We start from the raw sequence: 20,745 nt of genomic DNA on the forward strand, positions 1-20,745 counted from the left end.
CCCTCTATCACTTTCTGCTAAAGCAACGCGCTTCATCCCCTGCCTGGAAGGTTGATTTCTTTGGGAATTGGAGGGGAGAGTGAATGGTGGCTGTGCTCATTGCTTAAATAAATGTTGAAGCTCTCTTACGTTCAAACTGTCTGTCATGCTAATTTGTTGTCTGTTAGCAGCAGCAATCATTCAGTTTAAAGCACACTTTTATGTTAACTGGATTTAAGAAAACGTTTCCAGTGACAGAAGTCACAATAAAGAGTCACAATAAACAGTCAAGGCTGTGCTCTGTTCTGCTATTAAAAGTAAGACAGAACTCTAAAAATGGGCTGTGCTCAAAACAAGCTGTACTGGTGGTGGTTTAGTTATTATCCCCTCTTCAGTGAGGTGCCATCAGTACCAAAGGAGTGTGTTGAACATTTTAAAAAAAGAAAAACTTCTAAAAAGAAAATGATTCTCCCTTCTTTTTTTTTTTTCCCAAAATATTTCTCTCAGGTAAAGGTTGTGACAGGAAAGGATGGGCAGACTGGTACTCCTGTCGCTATAGCAACCCAGCTTCCTCCAAATGTTTCTGCTGCTTTTTCATCCCAGCAGCAACCATTTCAGGTACTTTTCAATGGTTCTAAAATGTAGTTTCATCCCAGATTTTTTTTCTTCATTCAGATTTGATATTTCTTAGATGAATTAGAATTTTCCCAAGAGCCCATCCCTTATCATCTAAACAAAACCAAAAAACCTCTGCAGTCTTCAAATGCATCAGTATAACTGAAGCCTTGAGGAAGTTAAAGCTTTGTCTCCAGGTTGCTGGCTTATTGCATTAACTTTCAGCTTGAATGTTTTCACTTCGGTTTGTTTGTCTTTGTATCCCTAATGCATTTGGTTCATTTGTGCATTCTGCGTAGTGATGATATGGATTCTTTGTCTGTGGCATTGTAATTGTGGATTTCTTCTAAAATTCTTTTCTTTTTTTTTCTTCCCCTTATGTATTAAAGGTTTTGAGTGTGGCTACAGAAGGTTTTGGATTTGCCTTCCTTGAAATGTGTTAAACAACAGTACTAATCCTCTGGCACAATTTGTTTTAAATAATTAACTGCTTTCCATTAGCTCTGCCATAAATGTTGGAAAGAAGAAACAGAAGTGCTAATTTTTATTATAAAAGTAATTTTTAACAAATTTTTTTTTCTTTTTTCACGAGGAATGCTGGAGAAAGCCAAGAAATAAATGTGATAATCAGTTAAAATGTTTGTGGCATACTGATGATACAGCTTTTCAGTTCAGTGTGGTTTTATGCAGCTGCCTTCAACTCTGTTACCCAGACATCACTACATATATACCCTGAGAAGTAATATACCCTAATTCCATCTGCAACTAAAATATTTACCTTTTGGCTCAATGATATGCTTAGCAGGTGTGGCAGGGTGAATGACTCTGCTGTACCACAGCAGCTGTGCTGCCTTTATGTGGCCTGTGGAAATGGAAAGTGAAATGAAATACAGGATGGGTTGTGTTCCTGTGTGGAACAAATGGGATGTTCTTGTGATATTGTACAAAGGAGTTGTGCAGCAAAGGGGATTGCACTGAGAGCTCTTAGGGCCAGTACTGACATGTCCTGGAAGCCTCCTTAGGTGGTCAGGCTTCATTTAAGCTGTTTAAAATGCCTAATATTATATCAGGTTATTTATTGTGTGATTAGGGTTACCACCAAGCTGTAGCTGCAGCAGTGGTGATACTTCTGAAGGTGTTGTACCATGCAGTTTCAGGGAAACTGGTTCATGCTAAAAATGCACAAAACTCTCTGTGTGGTACTGACCTTTCAGCACAAACTGCTAACAGAAAGTTGCATTTCTTTCCATCAGTCTTGCTCTTTGCAACTATTTATGGAGAAATAATGTGTCCCAATCAGCATCACCATTCAAATCCCAGTGCAGAAGGGCAGTGCTCAGAGTGATTATTGTGTGCATGCTGCATAATCATGACCTCGGGACAGCTACATTTTTTTAATTAAAGTTGGGACAGTTTTAGTCTAATATTATTGGTATGTGACTGCAATTTATGAAAACATAACATGTCTGCTCTCTGAAGAGTCTGGCCTAAATTACATGGTGATAATGCAGACAGCTGGGAGGCATATTCTTCTTAAGAAAATGTCAGTCAAAAATCCTAAAGTGGAGATACAGTCTGAAACTGTGAGTATGCAGTCATCCAGAGGGAGAGAGCAGGTGAAATAAATGGCATTTAATGTGGAGTTTGAAGAATAAAATTTCTTAAACTGATGTCCTAGCAGCATCTGAGACAAATGGGACATAAACTGAATTTGTTAGTCAATTTAGTAGCATTTAAATAATCAATTCTTGTTGCTTATTTTGAAAATTCTGTGAATGCCCAGGTCTATGATGCTCTGCCAGACACTGGCTGTTGGACCTGAAATATGCTGCATGTCTACCTTGTGACAACACAAATATTTGAAAACTTAATCCCTATTGGGTGTGAAATGGCAATGAACTGTGAATATGAGTCAGAGACATTTAAAACCAGAATTTACATCTTAAGGCTGTATCTGTATGAAGTGGCTGCAAGTGCCCTCAGAGCAGCAAGGAGATAAGGTATTATTAATTCACAGCTATTGATTGAGCCTGAGGGGCATGAGATATATTCAGCTCAAAAAGGAGTATTTGAAGCCCAGTCATTGTAGGTGATGTTGGCTGTGATTATTAACAGCATGCAGTGAAGCACTGGAGATGCAGGATGTCACTGCTGGGATTTATTTCAATACAGATTGGTGTTTGCCTCTGTGGGTTTAATTTAAATTGGTAAAATTTTGGTAAAAATCAGAGGAGAAAATACATGTGAATAAAGTAAAAAAAAAAAAAGGAAATTACTGCCTTTTGTGTTGTCATCAAAAAATTTCACAACATTTGCAAACCCTTACTACACCTTAACATGTTTAAGGCTCTCACCCTTAGAAAAGTACACTTTGAGAACTAGAGTGCTAAATTAATTCATTTCCCAGGATGCAGAGACTACCATACATAGTCTGTCTTTGTATTTTGTGATGGAATCTCTTATGACAGTTTTTGGGATAGCCCTTATTTTTCTCATATTAAGTTTCACAGTAAAATATTTGGTACAGCATAACCAAATACTGAGGAGAATTTAAAAATTACTTGGAAACTCACTGAAAGAAATTGGACTTGCACAGACACTGATGGACATTAATAAATACTTGCCAGTATACTGAAGGCCCAAAGAGCATTAAAATTGTCATATACCCAAATTTGTTTGCTTCAGTAATCCTGTATGTGAGCCTGTCACCTGTGCTTGATGCTGAAAGGATTCTCTGGGACAGGTTCTTGCCATCATTGTTGATATTAAATGTAGTGATTTAAAAATAAAGTTTGAATGCACGGTGTAATCTTACTGAAGCTAAATTCCAGCTTGCTGAATCAGAGCTCAGTGATTCCTTTTGCATCTCAATATCAACAGAACTCTTCCAGGCCTGTTAATTCATAGTTTGTGTGCTGTTTATCCTCAGACAAAATGGATAGTAATTTCTGGTGAGCTCTGATGTCACCTTAGCCTTAGGGCAGTATTGTTTCTCCTCACTGAGTTTATTCATGAGACTCATTTTGCCAGCTGTGCAAACAGGTACAAGTCCAGCATCTGGAAAACTGGAACTGGAGCTTGTGTACCTTGGCTGAGTTCATTATTCCATCTTCCTAGCTTTTTCCTGAAATATTTCAATGGCAACTCTCACAAAGCTCTATCCTGAGAGAGCTGGAGACTCAAATTAACTATTTTCAGGACAAGGATGAATTTGTGTTACTGATGTTTTACACGGATATGATACACTAATGAAAATTTCCATTAATTAAAAAAACAAACAAACAAACAAAAAAATACTGGGCAAGTTTGTTTTTTTACATATCCCATTTTCCTGAGTTTGGTATCACTTAACAAAATGTAGGTGTCATTATATATAAACAACCTAATCACTGTAAAATTAAAACTCAACAAAGAGTGTTTGTGCATTGTGGATAACTAAAACGTCATAGCAGATAATGAATGAGTCTTGTTTCCTTTGTTGTACAGCTGTTCTGAAGGACTTTTTCTGTGCTGGCCTCCTTAGATCTGCTTATAAATTCTCTCCTGGTGTCAGACCATCTGCAGATTGAACCTCTGTGATTTGTTTTCTTTTCCCTGTAGCAAACGCATACAGGGACTCCGGTGACGGGGACTGTGAGCACCATAGAGATTGAAGCTTTTAAGAGACAGCAGCAGGCCCTTGCACCAGCAGGTATGTTCCACAGGCACAATTCCACTTCCATCCTCTTTTTTTTCCACACAGTGATCGGAGCCCACTGTTCAAAAACACATTTTTGCCTCACCTTGGGAATCACCAGATCCTTAGGACTATCTACTGTGTGACTGGTGCTGTGGGAAGAGTGCACTCCACTCCCAGTAGATAGGCCTGGATTTGGCAGGCATGGAGACATGGTTAGGTTGATTGTTCTGGCTGAGAAGATTGGAGATGGCCAACTTGAAGTCAGAGGGACTCTGGCCCTGGAGCATGTTCTTCATCAATGCTACACATGTACAGTAGTTGTAGCTTTCGGAGCTGACGGTGGAGTCATGTGTAGTAGTTTGCTTTGTAAAACTGAACCCATTCCATTATACCATGCCATAAATGGAATTTGAATATCACAGATTCGTCTAAGAGACCACGAATTGAAGTGGGCCGTCATGGGATGGTTTTTCAGCACCCGGGTGTGGCTTCAGGAGTTCCTCTTCAACAGCTAATGCCAACGGCACAAGGTACTGTGTCACCACATGCCAGCTGCACATTAATTTCACAAGGAGATGTTGGTGATGGAACTAGAAACTTTGGCTTCTGGCCTGCCAAGATCCTAGTCCCACCACACACTTCTCCATGTAAATTAATACTTGGTATGCAATGCCTGGTTCGTTTAAGGAGCTGAGTGACGGGCTCCAAAGGTGCATGTGGGCATGGAAATACGTCACAGGTGCTGATGCAAAATGGCCAGTCTGAGAATTCTGGAACTGAACCAATGATTTATGACAAGGAAACCATCTAATTGGAACATCACGACAAATTTTTATTCATTAGTCATGCCAAGCTTTAGAATATGTGTTAGAGTGAATGTGTTCTTAGAAAGACTAAGTAGTGTTTAGACTTCATGCTGGTATTTTAGGTTAAACTCCATTAGTTCACCACTCCTTTTTTTTTTTTGAGTATACGAAATTTAGAAGACCTATAATGACATGCTCTTTTTTAGTTGCTGTGCTCCAAGTTTTAGTTACAGTCCTGTGCATGAAGTACTTCGTTGTTTATTGTAATGGTGATTTATTTTGTGATTGTGATGTGGTATTTTCAAGTGATGGTGTCTTGTGGCAAAGTAAGTAACAAAACCACTCTATTCGCAGTCGATTTCCTCCTTAAATCCACAGAGACCATGGGGCATTTGAATGTTTTAACCTCACCTGCACGTGTTTCCTGTTGCCCTGCAGGAGGGATGCCTCCCACGCCGCAGACGGTGCAGCTGACGGGGCAGAAGCAGAGCCAGCAGCAGTACGACCCCTCCAAGGGCCCCCCGGTGCAGAACGCGGCCAGCCTGCACACGCCGCCGCCGCAGCTGCCCGCGCGCCTGCAGCCCGCCAGCGTCCCCGTGGCGTCACTGCCCGCCGCCCTGCAGCTCCCACAGCAGCAGCAGCAGCAGCCCCAGCTGGTGGAGCCTCCAGCCCAGCCCCAGATCCAGGTGAAGATCCAGCCCCAGAGCGTGCCCCTGACGGCCGCCCCGCTTCCAGCGCCGCTGCAGCAGCAGGTGCCACCGGCCATCCACGTGCAGGGACAGGCGCCTGGCCAAGTGTCACAGCCACAAGCTGCCATACAGCAGCAGGTATGGGGGTGAACATGGATGGGTTTGTTTCCATGGCCAGTAAAACCTTAGAATGCTATCTTCATCTCTTAATTCCACTGGATAATTAAATCCTTTCCTTGTAGAAATGCAGGTGTGTCGCTTTGTTCTTCCAAAGTTCTTCTAAGCTTTCTGATGTTTACATTTTTGTAATACAGTTTCTCACGCACTTTTCATGTAAATAATGATTGATTTGCATTCCTTTCTGGAGGAAGAGAAAATTGATAAACTGTTAGTTTGACCAGTGTGGTTGGAGAAGTAGCAATTTCATCCTCCAATCCATGGTCACTTTTAGAATTCTATAAATATCAAAGTCCAGAAATAAATGCACCTTTTTTGCCTTGTGTCGTTCGTTTTGCGTTGTTTTGCGACACAGGTGCACATTTGTTACTAAGTTAAGTCTCCATTATGTTCTGCTGTAGTGTAGATTAAGTATTGAATCCTCACTCATCAGTAACCAGTGTGTTTCTTGGGCAGACTGTGACTCTGACACGGCCATCTGCAGATCCTGCTCAGAGTTCTCAGCGTCTTGCAGCAAATCCACTGCCACCTACCTCATCCATCGCCCCAGCAGCGATCCCAGGCACAGCACCACCTTCTCCATACCCAGTGCAAACAAACAGGACCTCTCCAGCCACCACCAAGTCCCTGTCTCCTATTGCATCCAAGCCTCCTGGCTTAGCAGTAGCAGCAGCAGCAGCACCTAAAACACAAAGTCCAGCTCAGAATGCAGCGGTGTTGCCACAGGAAAACTCTCAAGACAAGCTGGCTGAGCAAGTCAAGCTGGTAAGATATATTCTGTGTGATGCTTTTACACTTTTATTTTCCTGTCAATTAATTTCATACAGTGGGAGAATTACTATTTTTCTCTGATTCTATGACTTCAGGTGCATTCTGCAGCTTCATTGTAAGTCTCTGTACTTCTTTTTAAGGAAAATCAAATCCACCAGCGGATAGCAGAACTGAGAAAGGAAGGTTTATGGTCCCCCAGGCGACTGCCTAAACTCCAAGAGGCTCCAAGACCAAAATCCCACTGGGATTATTTGCTGGAAGAAATGCAGTGGATGGCAACTGATTTTGCCCAGGAGAGAAAGTGGAAGATGGCAACTGCTAAGAAGGTACATTAGAACCATTTTATAACTCAGAGCAATAAGTGTTTACATCACTCAGTTTGGTAGCAAAGCTATTGAGGTATTTTTTGCTACAGATAGAAGCAAAAGAAAGATGAGGCACTAACTTTTACCTCAAATGAGAAGTTTTGTTGTCAGTTTTGCATATGGCACCTGAGACAGACAAGATAATTGTACACATTGTGGATGCAAATAACAGTTTGTGGATTTTATTCATCTGGAGATCAAATAGCTTTTTTAGGAGCCTACTGGGTTATATTTAAATAAAAACTGGAGCTGTCATGCCTGTCTCACAAATGAGTTATTTCCAGCCAATAAAGAGTAAATACAGAATTTTGTAAATAGCTTCCACTGTATGTGGTTGTCTGTCTAGTTATTTTTTCTCAATCTCCCAGAAAAATAAGAGTAAAGACAGTAGTGGAAACATGGTAGAGAAGTGTTTCCACAGGAGGAGAGAGCAGCAGAGCAGGAATGCAGTAGTGCAATGAAAATTTCTGTGGTGTGAGATGAAATATTTAAAATCTGTTAATTTACAATAAGCAAAGGTTTTCTATGGATACCAGCAATGTTACATTTTTTTTTTTGATACATTTATGACCAGTTTAGGGTAATGAACAGAGCAACTGAAGGTCATTAGTTTAAATTGCCATGTTGTTTTCTATTGTATATTCTGAAATGATGGAAACTCAGAAGCAAAGTATTGAAATAAGTGTATTGTTTTGTACAATAAATATCTGCATTTTGAATATAATTTAAATCTGGATTTCCATTTGTGGCCAATGGTAGGTTTTTAAGAATAGGAGAAACAGGAAGGGCAAATGTGAAATGATCCTTCCCCTGGCACTTTGCTTCAGACTTCTGGAAGTCAATGTTTTAGGGACCTCCTGAGCTAAAGGTTGCAATCAAGTCAGTCTTAGCAGCCATTGACTGATCTTTCTCTCATGTATGTACACTCTTTTTGAACTCATTTTAGCTTTGGTCTCTGACATTTTGTGGTGTGATTTCTGTGACTTCATATGTGCTGTCTGAAAAAAAAAACTTTTCTTTTGTGTGTTTGCTGCTAATTTCAGTGGATTTTTTTTCTAATTTTCATATTCAGAGAGTGAATTAAGAGTTTCTTACCTGATTGCTTAGTTATAGTTGCATTTTTTTTCCTTTGAATTTCATGTCTGTTGCTTTATTGGCATGGTAAGAATTAGAAATACTGGAGGTAAGTGCTATGTGTGTAAAGCTATGGTCAACATCTGGCTGCTGATAACCACTATAATCTTAAGAAATGCAATGAAATGTATTTTGAGGTAACCTAATTCAGTATTTCATGGTATTTTAGATGGTAAGAACTGTGGCTCGTTACCATGAAGAAAAGAAACTTAACGAAGAGCGAGCTAAAAGGGAGGAACAGAACAAACTGAGGAGGATTGCAGCATCCATTGCTAGAGAAATAGAGTATTTCTGGTCTAACATTGAGCAGGTAAAGTACCCACTCAAATAGACTTGTGCTATTTGTGGTGTTTTTTTCATCTTCAGTTTATTTGTAAAATAAAAGTGATTTATTAGACTTGCTTTACATTTCAGGTTGTTGAAATTAAACTGCAAATTGAATTTCAAGAGAAAAGGAAAAAAGCTTTGAATTTAAAGAGATTTTCAAGGAAAGGTAATTGCATTCCATTTCATAAGAAATATAGTCTGAATTCTGATGATACTGTTTTATATAATTTCACTCAGTGCAGGTTAATCTCAGTGGTAAAATTGTGAGTTGCTAAAAATGGGTTGTGAATAGATCTGAATAATGATTTATGGGTTTTTATCGTTTTGTGTTAGATTTTGTTAATACTTCTTGTGTTTTCCCTTGAATACATTTAAAAGTTCATGTGAGAAGTGTAAAATTGCTAGATGATGAATACATACATCAAGTGTAATAATTTTCCAGGTAAGGATGCAAAGGAAGACCTTTATTTGGAAAAAGAAAGTGAAATGGTAAGTTTTTGTTTTTTGAAAAAGCCATCAAATTGGTTTAAATGTGACTACATATGTGAAAGAGTTTTGATAAAGGTGATTTTTTAAAAATATATGGTGATGATAAGAAGATTTCACTATAGTTACTTACGAATGAACATTCAGTCACAAGCACAAGTATAATTTTGCTTTTCTGGTTAGGAAGGGGATTGTGGTTGGCACATGTCCTTAGTGGCTGTGAATCATTCATTCTGAGATGGAAGACCAAAAAACTACAAATGAATTGCCAGACTTGGGCAGGAGGTTCATTTACAGTAGCCAGGGGTAGACTTGGTGGGGCATGAAATGTGTTTTCAGATGTTCAGCAGAGATTTATCTGCTGAGAGATGAAGGTGTATGGTACAGAATGGATCAAACTGAATGAAACTTGGATATCTTTTTCCCTGGATAAAATGTGTGCTAAGGACTCCTTGGCTGTGTCTGTGCAATTGGAAAAAAATGGACGAGGGATCTGAGGCCCTGAGCCATCTGTTGAGGCACAGCTGATGCCCATGTGCTGGAATACTCCCCCTCTACCAAGCAGAGTGCCTGCATCTGAATTTCCTGCTAGGAACAAGCCTTAGCATGTGTTATCAGCCAAACTGAGGCCCAGCACTGGCTGTGAGAGTTAATTGGCACAGGCTAAACAATTCTACAGCGTGCACTGGACAGCTGAGACAATTATAGGCCTGTGCATATCTCTTTTTTATTGACTAGTGAAAAAATTTAGTCCTTGAGCCAGTCTGGCTAAAAGTTTTGTACCACAGCTGGACCTGAATAATTTGACCCATGAGCAGTGCAAGTGGCAGACTGCACACTCCCATCAATTCAGAATTAGAATTTCTGGTTTGGCATGACCAGGGAAGTGCTAATAGGTGTTAAATGTCTATCAGCAAATGCTTTTGGGACTGCAAGGCATGTTTTGTTATTTTTAAAAAACAAGCAAAGCCCCCTGCTTATCTTTTGTTTTCTCTGATTATAAATATTACAATTATTTAATGCTAGGGGGGTTCATCATCTGGAAGGAAAAGAAAGGCAAGCACATCTTTGACTGATGAGGAGGGTAAGTAATTTCCCAAAAATTTGCATTCATAGCATAGTACATAAGTTGAATATTAAACCCACAGGTTTTCAGTCTGTTACTGTGTGGGTGCAGTGCTCTTCATGAACCAAATATCAACCTTCATCTTTTTCTTATAGACATTAGACAGTCAGTTAAATAGTAAATTATCCCTAAAAGAGCTCTAGTGAAAATCTGAAAACAGCATTTTCCTTGAAATGATACTGCTGTCATTATTGATGGATTTTATTTCTTTCTGTCCCCATTACTTCATTTGTCAGGCCTTACTAATGGTCTTGAAGCTCTTTTGAGGATTTTAGACTGAAATACCCATCTGCTTTGGGTCCTTTCTTGTTGGTGACCACTCTGTCATGTTCCTGACAAAGAAACTCCCCTGTTCAAAGCCTCAGAACAACCTGTGGGGAACAATGTCAATCAACACTTAAATGCTTTCTGTCCTGAGGCAGAAGTGCTTCTCTCCTGTTCATTTACCTTTCAAATACTGCATATAGTTGCTTTCAGATTATCTTGTTTTCCATACATATTTAATTCTTTTTAAATCCCGCAGGCTTAAATTATTCTGCAGACTTAGAATATTCTGTGCTCATTCACTTCAGGGGACTAGAATTACAAGCCTCCTGAATTATTGTATAATTTACCCAAGATTTGTATTTGTTTTCTTGCAGTTGAAGATGAAGAAGAAACAATTGAAGAGCAAGAAGCTAAAGAGGGAAACATAAACCATCAAACTGAATTGTCTAATCTAGCCAAAGAAGGTAGGCACGTGGCTTGGTTCTTCTCTGGGCTGGGCTCTGAAACAACAGCTGGAAACACACAGCACTTGTTATATTTGTAAAGAGGATTAGAGGTGGGAGACTGCATTCAGATGTTCAGTCCTATGTAGTCTGTGTTTAGTTTTTTCTGTTTGGAAAGCTGCAGCAGTTTATGGAGTGATGATCTGCACTTTATAAAGCAGTCCTGGTTATCACACAGGGTGGCTGGAGCAAAAGCAGTTCTCTAGTGAAGCACTGCATTAAAACCTTGCACCAAGAATCTCAGCCCAAGTTCTAGGAGTGCATGATGAACACTTAACACCAGGGCTGGATCAGATTGAACATGGACACTTTATCAACTGGCTTGAGTATCCCAGAAGGGTTTTTGACTGACTTGGTAGCTCCAAAGTGGCACTTAAGTGCTGATCTTGAAGGGAGGTTGTAAATATTTGAATATAAGGTGCTTTTAGGGACAGTGCTCTGGCTAGCAGCTCTCTCTCATTAGCAATGTGATTGCTGTGCTGAGCTTGATGTGTGCAAAGTAGCCCACAGAGATGTGTCACTTAGCCTGGTAAAAGCAGATTTTCAGAGGCAGGCTGCCCATGAGGCTGAGCGTGCCTGGTGATGAAAATGCCATTTCCAGGTCTGTGTGTTTGCTCTGTTTGGCAGCTTAGTGGCTGCACTGAACTGGCCAGTTGGAGGGATTATAACCCTTGGCCAGTCAGCCAGGTTCCTAATGAGAATATTTGCTGATTGATTGGCCACTGCCAGTATGTACATTCCTGCTTTAGCAGCTCAGACAAGGGATCCTGGAGTTACAGCTCAGATTTGAAACTTCTGAAGTGTTGCATTGTCAAACTGCATTTGATGTCCCTACCTTCCCAGCTGGGGATTTACTGAAGGTTGTAGGGTTTGTTTGTAATGCAGTAAAAAGCAGAGTATGAGAGCAAACTGCTTGGTGTAGTGCCAAATATTCTCTGTAATCAAGGTTATTAAATAAATACTGCCATCATTCACTTAATAATTACCTCTGAAGTTAACTTCTGATTAGAAAACTGGCTTTATGCAATTGTGAAGAATGTAATGAGATTATAATTAATAGTATCTATTGTTCCAAGTTTTGGTATTTTTAAAACTTCCATCCTTTAATAACCTTCAGCTGAATTGCCTCTGGAAGATTTGGTAAAGATGTATGAAGGTGCCTTTGCAGAAAATTTTCACTGGCCCCAGCCAAAGCCTGACAGTGAAGAGGAGAGCAGTGAGGAAGGTAAATTACTCTATCTTTAGAAGTAGTTGTGCTGATTTACAAGGTGAAATAAGTTTCTTGACTCTTCAGGACTCTGTGAAAAGACATTTTGTTCTAGGAGAAAGCACATCTTGAGTGAATCACATTTAAAATTTCTCAGTTTGTGAAAAGAGGGCAGTATTTGCCTGTCCTAAAGTGAAGATGTGTGAGATTTTCAAATACAGTACTGAGCCATAGAAAAACCTCTCTACACTGAATTAAAGAGCAGACTTCATAGGTAGCTATAATTATACCATGTTAGCCTAGCTAGTGTGAATATCCACAACATGTACATGAACCTGAGCTTAGGCTATTTGCATTTTACCTGAACTAGCTTGAAAATCACAGAAATGCTTTTAAAAGTTGGCTGCCTCCTTTAGACCTGTGTCTGAATCCTGGTTATCTCAATTCCTTTGTGTAACTGCTACTGAAGTATATTTTAGATACCACTGTAATTTTTCTCTCTCTCCTAGAAATGGAAGACCACATGTCTGATAGGGAAAGTCCCCAGAAAGAAATTGTCCTCATAGACTCCCTTCTCACCATTGATCAGTACAAGGTCATGGACAGGTCAAGTCCTCCCAAGAAGAACATGAGAGACATAGCAGAAGTGGCTGCTGCAGCAGAGATGTTGTTACCTAAAGGCAGCTCCAGGATAACAACAGCAGTAAGAATCCCTATTTTCTATGTGCTGATGTTTACATAAAGAATGCTTTTTTCTTCAATTTTTTCGTAGCTTTTAGCAAGAAATTCCCTTTTTTTTTTTTTTTTTTTGAGTTAACTTTTTTGAATGTTTATGCTTTATGCCATGCTCTGCAAATTTAACTCAGGAAAGAATATCAAATTATTCACATTACAGGTAAAATACAACACTCCATCACTGCTGTATGGGTCTCTCAGAGAATATCAGAAGATTGGGCTGGATTGGCTGGCAAAGCTGTACAGGAAGAATCTCAATGGCATCCTGGCAGATGAGGCAGGGCTTGGAAAAACAGTGCAAATTATTGCCTTTTTTGCCCATTTGGCTTGTAATGAAGGTAAGTTCTTTTGGCTAACAGTTTTAGACAGGTACTAGGCCACATTATCTTTGTGAATTGTAGACGAGGGTCACTTTTTTTTCCCTACTGAACCATATCAGGCTTTAGTTAATGATAGGAGTAAGATTGTGTCAGAATAACTTTCTGATATTTTGTGACATAAGTAAGACACTATACTTGACTAGATAAAACATAGTGTTATCTAGTCAAGTATAGTGTCTGATCAATCTATTACCCTCTAGGGATTCTTCTGAATTCTTTTAAATTCTTACTAGTAGAGAAAAACCTTACAAATGGTTTAATGACTAGGAGTAGATTAGTAATTAAAATGCCTCTGTTTGTTGTTATTTGATCTCACTTTTAATGATTAATTTAATGCAATGCACTTAAAAAATCAAGGGAGAATATGAGCCACATGCCTTGTAAGGAGTCTCTTTCCAGTGGTAACTTCTGTGTTTCCCCTTCTGTAGGGAACTGGGGTCCTCACCTTGTTGTTGTCCGGAGCTGTAACATACTGAAGTGGGAGCTGGAATTGAAACGCTGGTGCCCAGGCTTGAAAATACTTCTCTACTTTGGGAGCCAAAGAGAACTTAGGGCAAAAAGACAGGTGCTGTATTTTGCAACTCTTACACTGTTGCCTGTACATTTAGCCTGTGTATATCTGTCTTATATGTCTTTTCTAATGAAGAAGTAGCTGGTTGTAAGATATTTGAGAGTTCTGCCTTAGCTTTTCTGTCTCATCCTTTCTTTCCTTTTCCATAGGAATGGACAGAACCCAACAGCTTCAATGTGTGCATCACTTCCTACAAGCAGCTGTTCAAAGGCCACACAGCATTCATGAAAATGAGATGGAAATATTTAATAGTAGATGAGATGCAGCAAATCAAGAATATGACTGAGAAACACTGGGAGGCACTTTTCAATCTCCGCAGGTACAGAGCAGAGAATTGATTTCCTGCTGGCAGTGAGTTTTTCTCTTTTCATGTCACGCAGTTCTCTTCTTAACAGAAAACTTGATTAAAAAAACCCTCTTGACTTAGTCTACCTGAATTCCTGAGCAATGTGCACCTATAGAGAAGTGCTTTTATTTGAAACAGTCAGGATTCAGAGAAATGCTTGAGATCTTTTTGTTTGCACTATCATATCCCTGTAATTCTTCTTTGCTGACATTCTGTGCTCCCAAACAGATTCCCTTGTATGTTCTGATACTCTGCAATGAAGAAGCTATTTGGTGATATATTCAAGATTGAAAAGATACTTTATCTTGGGTTTAATTTTGTTATATCTACATAATTCTTCTGTATATCTGACAAACATAAAGGCACAATAATCAGTCAATTAAAAATCTTCTTTTATTCACAGCCAGCATCGTTTACTTCTGATAGACACTCCTTTGCATAACACACTGATGGAGCTGTGGACCATGGTGCATTTTTTGATTCCGGGAATTTCCAGACCTTACCTGGATTTTCCAGTAAAAGCACCTAATGAGGAAAACCAGGATTACTGCCATAAACTGGTCATCAGGTTGCACAGAGTATGTTGGAATTTTTCCTCATATGTCTTACTAAAGGAGTAATGCTGTTAAGGAGAGGGGGAATAAAAATATGTGGCCCAGATCAGAATTTGTGTCTTTTCTTAACACTTAGTTTAGTTTAGACAGAGAATCCTGCTGAAAGCAGAGGGTTCTGCTACCAGGAGAATGTGGAGATTTCTTTTAAAAATAATACAAAGCTCAGATTTTGAAGCATGGCATGCAGAAATTAAAGAGCAAATTAATGTCTATACAACTGTGTGCATAGCAGAATGATTATATATAGCATATGCAATTTATCACATCAAATCTGTTAGGTGTGAATAAGTTTAGCTTCCTGTTGTAAAGTCTTTGAAGTGAGAATTTTTTTCCTGTCGATTCTGCAATGTTTCAGATGATTCAGCCATTTATTTTGAGGAGATCAAAGAGGGATGTTGAGAAGCAGCTCACAAAGAAGTACGAGCACGTGCTCAAGTGCCGTCTGTCCAGTCGACAAAAAGCCATGTATGAGGATGTCATACTGCAACCAGGGTAAGGGCTTGTGACAGAAAATATAAAATGCTGTCACTTTTAGTGCTTAAGCAAGGAAAGAAATGATTGTCATGTGGGGAAGTGTTTTAGTGCTTGTCTGAAATTTTGCATTATGACCTCTGAATAAAATGTGATTGCATTATAGACTAGAGTTACAGCAGGTGGTGTAGTTTTGTGATATTTTATGCTGATGTGATAAATGTGCATTTATCTCTGCAACCTAAGAATCCAGTTATGATGGTCAGGTCTTCTGCTGTGTTGTTTTAACATTTATCTCTAATGAGTGGTTCTTCATTTTTTTAAAGCCCAGAGTTTTTCCTCACTGCCTCCCTGCCAGTGGTAATTGATAGGTGCAGGGATGAAACAGAAACAAAGCAGGGAGAGGATGGGGGGCTGGATAGGTTCTATTTGATTGTAAGGCAGCCCTGGGTCTTTAAGTTTCACTTTTCCAAATTTACTTTTGGTACAGTGCTGCTTAGAATACTGCAGAAGACCTTGGTGAAATCTAAACTTGTTTTAAGACTTCTGCATAACATACTGCATTGCCCGTTCTCACCTTGCTGATTTAGGGACACCTCCACGAAAGCTGCACATAAATCAATGTCTTTCTGTATAATTTATTTGGTAGAACCCAGGAAGCCCTCAAAAGTGGGCACTTCATCAGTGTCCTGCACGTCCTGATGCAGCTGCAGAGGATCTGTAACCACCCTGATCTGATAAACCCCCGGCTCTCCAGCTCCTCTTATGTATCAGAAACCCTGGAGTACAGAACAGCCTCTCTGGTGCTGCGAGCCCTGGAAAGGGATATTTGGAAGGTCAGTAGAAAAGTGAAGGTTTTTTTCCTCTCCTAGCGCCTTGGCAGAATTTCAGTACTTACTGTTGTTTTGTTATATGTGATAACAAAAGAAGTTTGTAAATAGAAGGAATTCACTCTTCCATAACTGTGGCTTCTAAGTGAGTTCTTGCTGCATCTCTTTTTTTGTTGTAGTGGTATGAACTTTTCAAGTGGTTTGTAAACAGTAATTTTTCATGAACTACTGGGTCAAAGAGAAATTACCCTTGCTTTTATCATGCTCATGTTTGCAGGAATTTTCCAACACTGAAGTCACTCTGGGTAGCCCTGTGTTTGTTTATGGCATTCTGCAATTTTCTTTTTGCTTTTACTAACTGAAGGAAAGCAAGACTTATTCTTTTTCACAAAACAGTAAACATTCTCTTACTATGACTAAATTAGTACCCTCCTGTCAATCCATTTGAAGTACCACTATTTATGTTATTGTTAAACAAGTGATCCCACTCCCTGACCTGAAAATACAAAAGAAGTATGAGTAATGGAACAGCTGACATTTTTTGTTCAATTTTATTTCCATCCTTCATATTTTTCTATTCCTGAATTATAGTTTGGCATTTAAGCTTGAGAGTTAACCTTCAAAGATTTCTATTTAATTCTTTGGAAACTATCAAATATGAAGAATTGTTAAATGTGTTTTTTAATTTCCATAACTGGCTAATGATTTCAATTCTTTTTCTTCTAATACTTAAAATGGGACTGTCAGTTTAAGATTTATTTCCAAGGTTTCTGGACAGTTTTGGCTAATAATTAATAGTTTATTTCTTAAATTTACACCATTTATTTCAAGTTAAAAAGTAAATATATAGAAATTGAATTCAGCATTGAATGTTATGAGGACTTAACTGTTCAGGTCATCACATAAAACAATTCATTTTCTGAAATCCCTAGGAATCGGACCTGTCACTTTTTGATCTCATTGGAATGGAAGACAAAATGACTCATTATGAAGCACAAATGTTGCCAAAACAGAAGGTTACTAGAAAGTTGATTGAAGAAATCTACAGCTCCCCTCCACCACCAGCGAGGCCCAACCCAGTGAAGCTCAAACCAAGCAGGTGTGTACACCTACACTCCTCCTAAGCTAGAATTACAGCAGCAAAAGGTGCTTCTGCTGCAGTCTTCACTGAGCTCTCTCTGCATCTCTGTTAATGGGATTCACACAAAACCTCAGGCTTACCTTTGCATTTAATTCTTATCTTTTGTGTTTACCTTTGAAAATAAGAATGCTGTTCTTCGAGGCATGCAATTCCATTTGAAGTTAGTTGATGGATTTCCCATAGTCCTTACTTCAGCAGCAGATGAACTTTGTTCTTGGACATTGTTTATGGCAATTGACTGTTGTTTTGCTGAATTAGCATGAGGATAATTCAAGTCTAATTTGGGCCTGCAGTGTCAGCTGTGCTCTCACTGTTATGGCAGAGACATATGAAGTTCTATAGCAGTACACTTTTCTAAAGCATTTTTCTTCTAGTGAAGTACTGTTCTCAAAGTGATGTAGAACTAATACAAGAGAGCTGCCTGATGACCTGCCGCATGCTGATGTCTCTTTGGACATTATATGGGAGCCTTTTTTTTCAGATATCTTCAGATATATCTTTCCCCAGATATTGACCTAGCCTCTTTAAGATGTTTGCTGTAATTCTGAAGCATTCTGCTTTAAACTGGGTATATGGCAATGAAAGTTTTTTTCCTTGGATTCAGCAAAATCACTTTCTACAGTGTTCACTTAGGAAGCTTGTGAAGTGATGAGTCTTGCCAGCTTCAGCCACCTGCAGGAAGATCAGCATCTGACACGATCAGTTTCTATGTTCCTGGGGTGACAGAGTTTACCTCTAAAGGCCAAACTATGATCTTCCTGTGGAGTTTGACTTTTCCTGCTCTTGCCAGGTTGTTCCAGCCCGTGCAGTATGGTCAGAAGCCCGAGGGCAGGACAGTGGTTTTCCCAAGCACTCAAGTGCAGCGCACGGTGACCACAGCAACGGTGACCCAGCAGGGACAGGTTCGAGGCAGATCCCCCATAGCCACGGTGTCTTCAAATCAAGGTAAGGCACTCAGTGCCACCCTGGTCACCTGCACCTCAGTGTAGACAGATACAAGTTAGTGTGTTTAATAGAGCTCCATTTCCCTCTAGCTTATTGGTCTAGAATACTAATGGCTTAAATATGCCAAGAGACTAATTGCCAGTAAAATTCCCCACTAGTTTCTCCAGTATGATCTGCCAGTATAATGCAAAACTGAGCTTTGTGTAACCTGTTAGCTTATGGAGTAAATATGCCACAGTTGATATTTAAACCCCGAAGACATGTAATGTTCTGTCAAAGATGGGAATGTACAGTGCTTCTCTGTATTTATTTAGCCTTTAAACAATGCTTTCCAAATAGATAATGTTGTAAAAGTAGGATGGAGTAAGAGGTGTGGCTAGAAATCCCGGTGTGTAAGGACAAAGCCGTTCTTGTAGCCGTTTGATTATCCTGTCGGAAGGTTTCTTTTTAATGCAGGTTGTTTAAAAGAGCGGAGTTAAAACCTCTAACAGCTTGCACAAACAACCCTTATTGATTGCAGCTGCAGCAGCACAGTTTCAGACAACTCAGGCTTCCACCAGTGCTCCAAGACACCAGCCCGCAGCGACCTTCACCACAGCAACTAGCGCAGCCAACCCTGTGAAACCGCGGGGCCAGAGCGCGGCGCCGGCCCCGCAGCCGGGCCAGCCGCAGGCACAGCCACAGCCACAGCCCCCCCCGCACACCATCCAACAGAGTGTGCTGCCTCAGAGGCTCGTACTGACCTCTCAGGCCCAGGCACGGTTGCCTAGTAAGTGGCCTCCCCTTTCAAGGTTTCTCCCACCTTTGTACTACAATGAGGTTAAGTTACTAGGCACCCTAAGATGTGTACAGAATCGTTGTTTTTTTTTCACTCTTCTGATTAGCCTTGCTCAGTACGTTGCTTATGACCAAGGAAAATCGAAAATTGGATAAGAAACAATAGAATTGCTGTGGACATACATTAGCGGTGTCAACTTAATCTCCTATTTCTGCATGTTTCTTCTGCTGGCAAGACTTCCTTCAGACCAAATGTTTTAGCTCTCTCCTAATTATTCCTTTCATGTTAAACACTAATCCATCTGCTAAAGGCCTCTCTGGCGGAGAGGAGCGTCGCCACTGTTAGGCAGAGAAAAGTGATGAGGCTTTGCTTTAAGGTTGTATGTGCACTGCCTATTAGCATGTGTAGAGAGTACTGAGCACTGATGTATTAATTTTATCTCTGGGGTAATGCACTGCCTTTACAAAAGCTGAATTTTCACACCAATATTTTCTCAATGTCCTAAAACTTAGTGCTGAAATTCCTCTAACCTTTCTGCATTTAAATCACAAAAAGCTTGGTCCTTGCCACGTCAAAGCTTTTTGGTTTGTCTAAATGCAGATTGCTTAAAATAAATCATGTTTCATCAGCAAATTTCGAATGTGTATTTAATGTGCCACACATAGGAATATTTTAATTTCTTCCTTAAACCTTCCTTCATGCTCTTGAAAAGGCAGTGAAAATGACTTTAATGTCTATACTTGTTCTGTTACAAAGTGTCACATGAGTTTTCAGGTAGCTCTTAACTTTTTCGCTAATGAAAGTGGTAATTTCTAAAATGTTGATGTTCTTACCCTTTAAACAATCAGCTTCTTTCCAGTTTGTCCAACAAATATAGAAAGCAATACCTGCTTAACTTTTATATGACACTTTTGATGCACTAAGTATAATTATGCATGGAAGGCGCTTCAGCACCAGTTTACTAACCAAAATGTAGAATTGTGAATATTGAACAGCTCGCCTCCCACTTTGATTTTTTAATGCCTGTTTCCCTCCTTAACAGGTGGTGAGGTAGTAAAAATAGCCCAGCTGGCTTCTATAGCAGGAGCACAAGGCAGGATTGCTCAGCCAGAGACCCCAGTGACTCTGCAGTTCCAAGGGAACAAGTTCACCTTGTCACACAGCCAACTCCGCCAGCTCACTGCAGGGCAGCCCCTGCAGCTACAAGGTACTTACTTCAACAAAGGAAATTTTCCATTATTCACAATGCTCATGTTTTGACATGGGCAACCATGTTCCTTGTTGCTGGAGGTTTTTCCATCCCCAGTGCTTGTATTGTCTTGCTCTTCCTATTTTCTATGAGCCAAGGTAGCTCTGGTTTGAAAAATAGATGCCTATCAAATGAAAGACATGGTTAGTTTCTTTTTCTGTATTGTATTTGAAAAATGTTATTTCCTTTGTTTCCACACCCAAGCAGTGCAGCTAAGGTAAGGTGAGACATTATTTCATAAAAACTCCCTGCTGAGCAGAAGCAGAAAAACTGAGAGCATTCTTGGTGTATTCTGAAATTGTGTAAATAATCCTTCAAAATTGGCATTCTTCTGAATTTTTTGCCCTTGTCTGAATGCTCTACCTACACTATGTTTTGTTCTCAAATCTCCCTTGCTGGTGATGTGTATTGCCAAATGTAGGAGAACTGGCATATCTTCATTCTCTGTGGCCAACTAAATAGAGGGAATGTTAAATGAAGACTTTCTGTTTGACTGGATTTTGTCCAAATTCTATATAAATACCTAGATTAGAATGATACCCCTATGACATGAA

The 20,745-nt window shown here is 39.7% G+C and overlaps 1 protein-coding gene across 16 annotated transcripts in view; it reads left to right on the forward strand.

The window, feature by feature from the left end:
* EP400 (E1A binding protein p400) overlaps nucleotides 1–20,745 on the forward strand; it is a 47,785-nt gene that overhangs the window by 5,012 nt on the left and 22,028 nt on the right. For 11 of the 16 annotated variants that reach the window (XM_058036704.1, XM_058036709.1, XM_058036712.1 and 8 more), the window contains exons 3-24: nucleotides 4,195–4,285; nucleotides 4,696–4,803; nucleotides 5,518–5,906; nucleotides 6,402–6,710; nucleotides 6,857–7,042; nucleotides 8,385–8,525; nucleotides 8,630–8,708; nucleotides 8,985–9,031; nucleotides 10,055–10,112; nucleotides 10,796–10,885; nucleotides 12,042–12,149; nucleotides 12,641–12,834; nucleotides 13,027–13,204; nucleotides 13,675–13,811; nucleotides 13,967–14,136; nucleotides 14,567–14,741; nucleotides 15,133–15,269; nucleotides 15,898–16,084; nucleotides 17,011–17,177; nucleotides 18,010–18,164; nucleotides 18,685–18,933; nucleotides 19,985–20,149. In XM_058036704.1, coding sequence (XP_057892687.1) covers nucleotides 4,195–4,285; nucleotides 4,696–4,803; nucleotides 5,518–5,906; nucleotides 6,402–6,710; nucleotides 6,857–7,042; nucleotides 8,385–8,525; nucleotides 8,630–8,708; nucleotides 8,985–9,031; nucleotides 10,055–10,112; nucleotides 10,796–10,885; nucleotides 12,042–12,149; nucleotides 12,641–12,834; nucleotides 13,027–13,204; nucleotides 13,675–13,811; nucleotides 13,967–14,136; nucleotides 14,567–14,741; nucleotides 15,133–15,269; nucleotides 15,898–16,084; nucleotides 17,011–17,177; nucleotides 18,010–18,164; nucleotides 18,685–18,933; nucleotides 19,985–20,149 — 3,520 coding nt within the window. The remainder of the gene's footprint in view (nucleotides 1–4,194; nucleotides 4,286–4,695; nucleotides 4,804–5,517; nucleotides 5,907–6,401; nucleotides 6,711–6,856; nucleotides 7,043–8,384; nucleotides 8,526–8,629; nucleotides 8,709–8,984; nucleotides 9,032–10,054; nucleotides 10,113–10,795; nucleotides 10,886–12,041; nucleotides 12,150–12,640; nucleotides 12,835–13,026; nucleotides 13,205–13,674; nucleotides 13,812–13,966; nucleotides 14,137–14,566; nucleotides 14,742–15,132; nucleotides 15,270–15,897; nucleotides 16,085–17,010; nucleotides 17,178–18,009; nucleotides 18,165–18,684; nucleotides 18,934–19,984; nucleotides 20,150–20,745) is intronic. The other 5 variants (XM_058036715.1, XM_058036716.1, XM_058036717.1 and 2 more) reach the window with 3 other exon arrangements.

Source organism: Melospiza georgiana, chromosome 18 (assembly GCF_028018845.1).
Source record: "Melospiza georgiana isolate bMelGeo1 chromosome 18, bMelGeo1.pri, whole genome shotgun sequence".
Taxonomy (NCBI): Eukaryota; Metazoa; Chordata; class Aves; order Passeriformes; family Passerellidae; genus Melospiza; species Melospiza georgiana.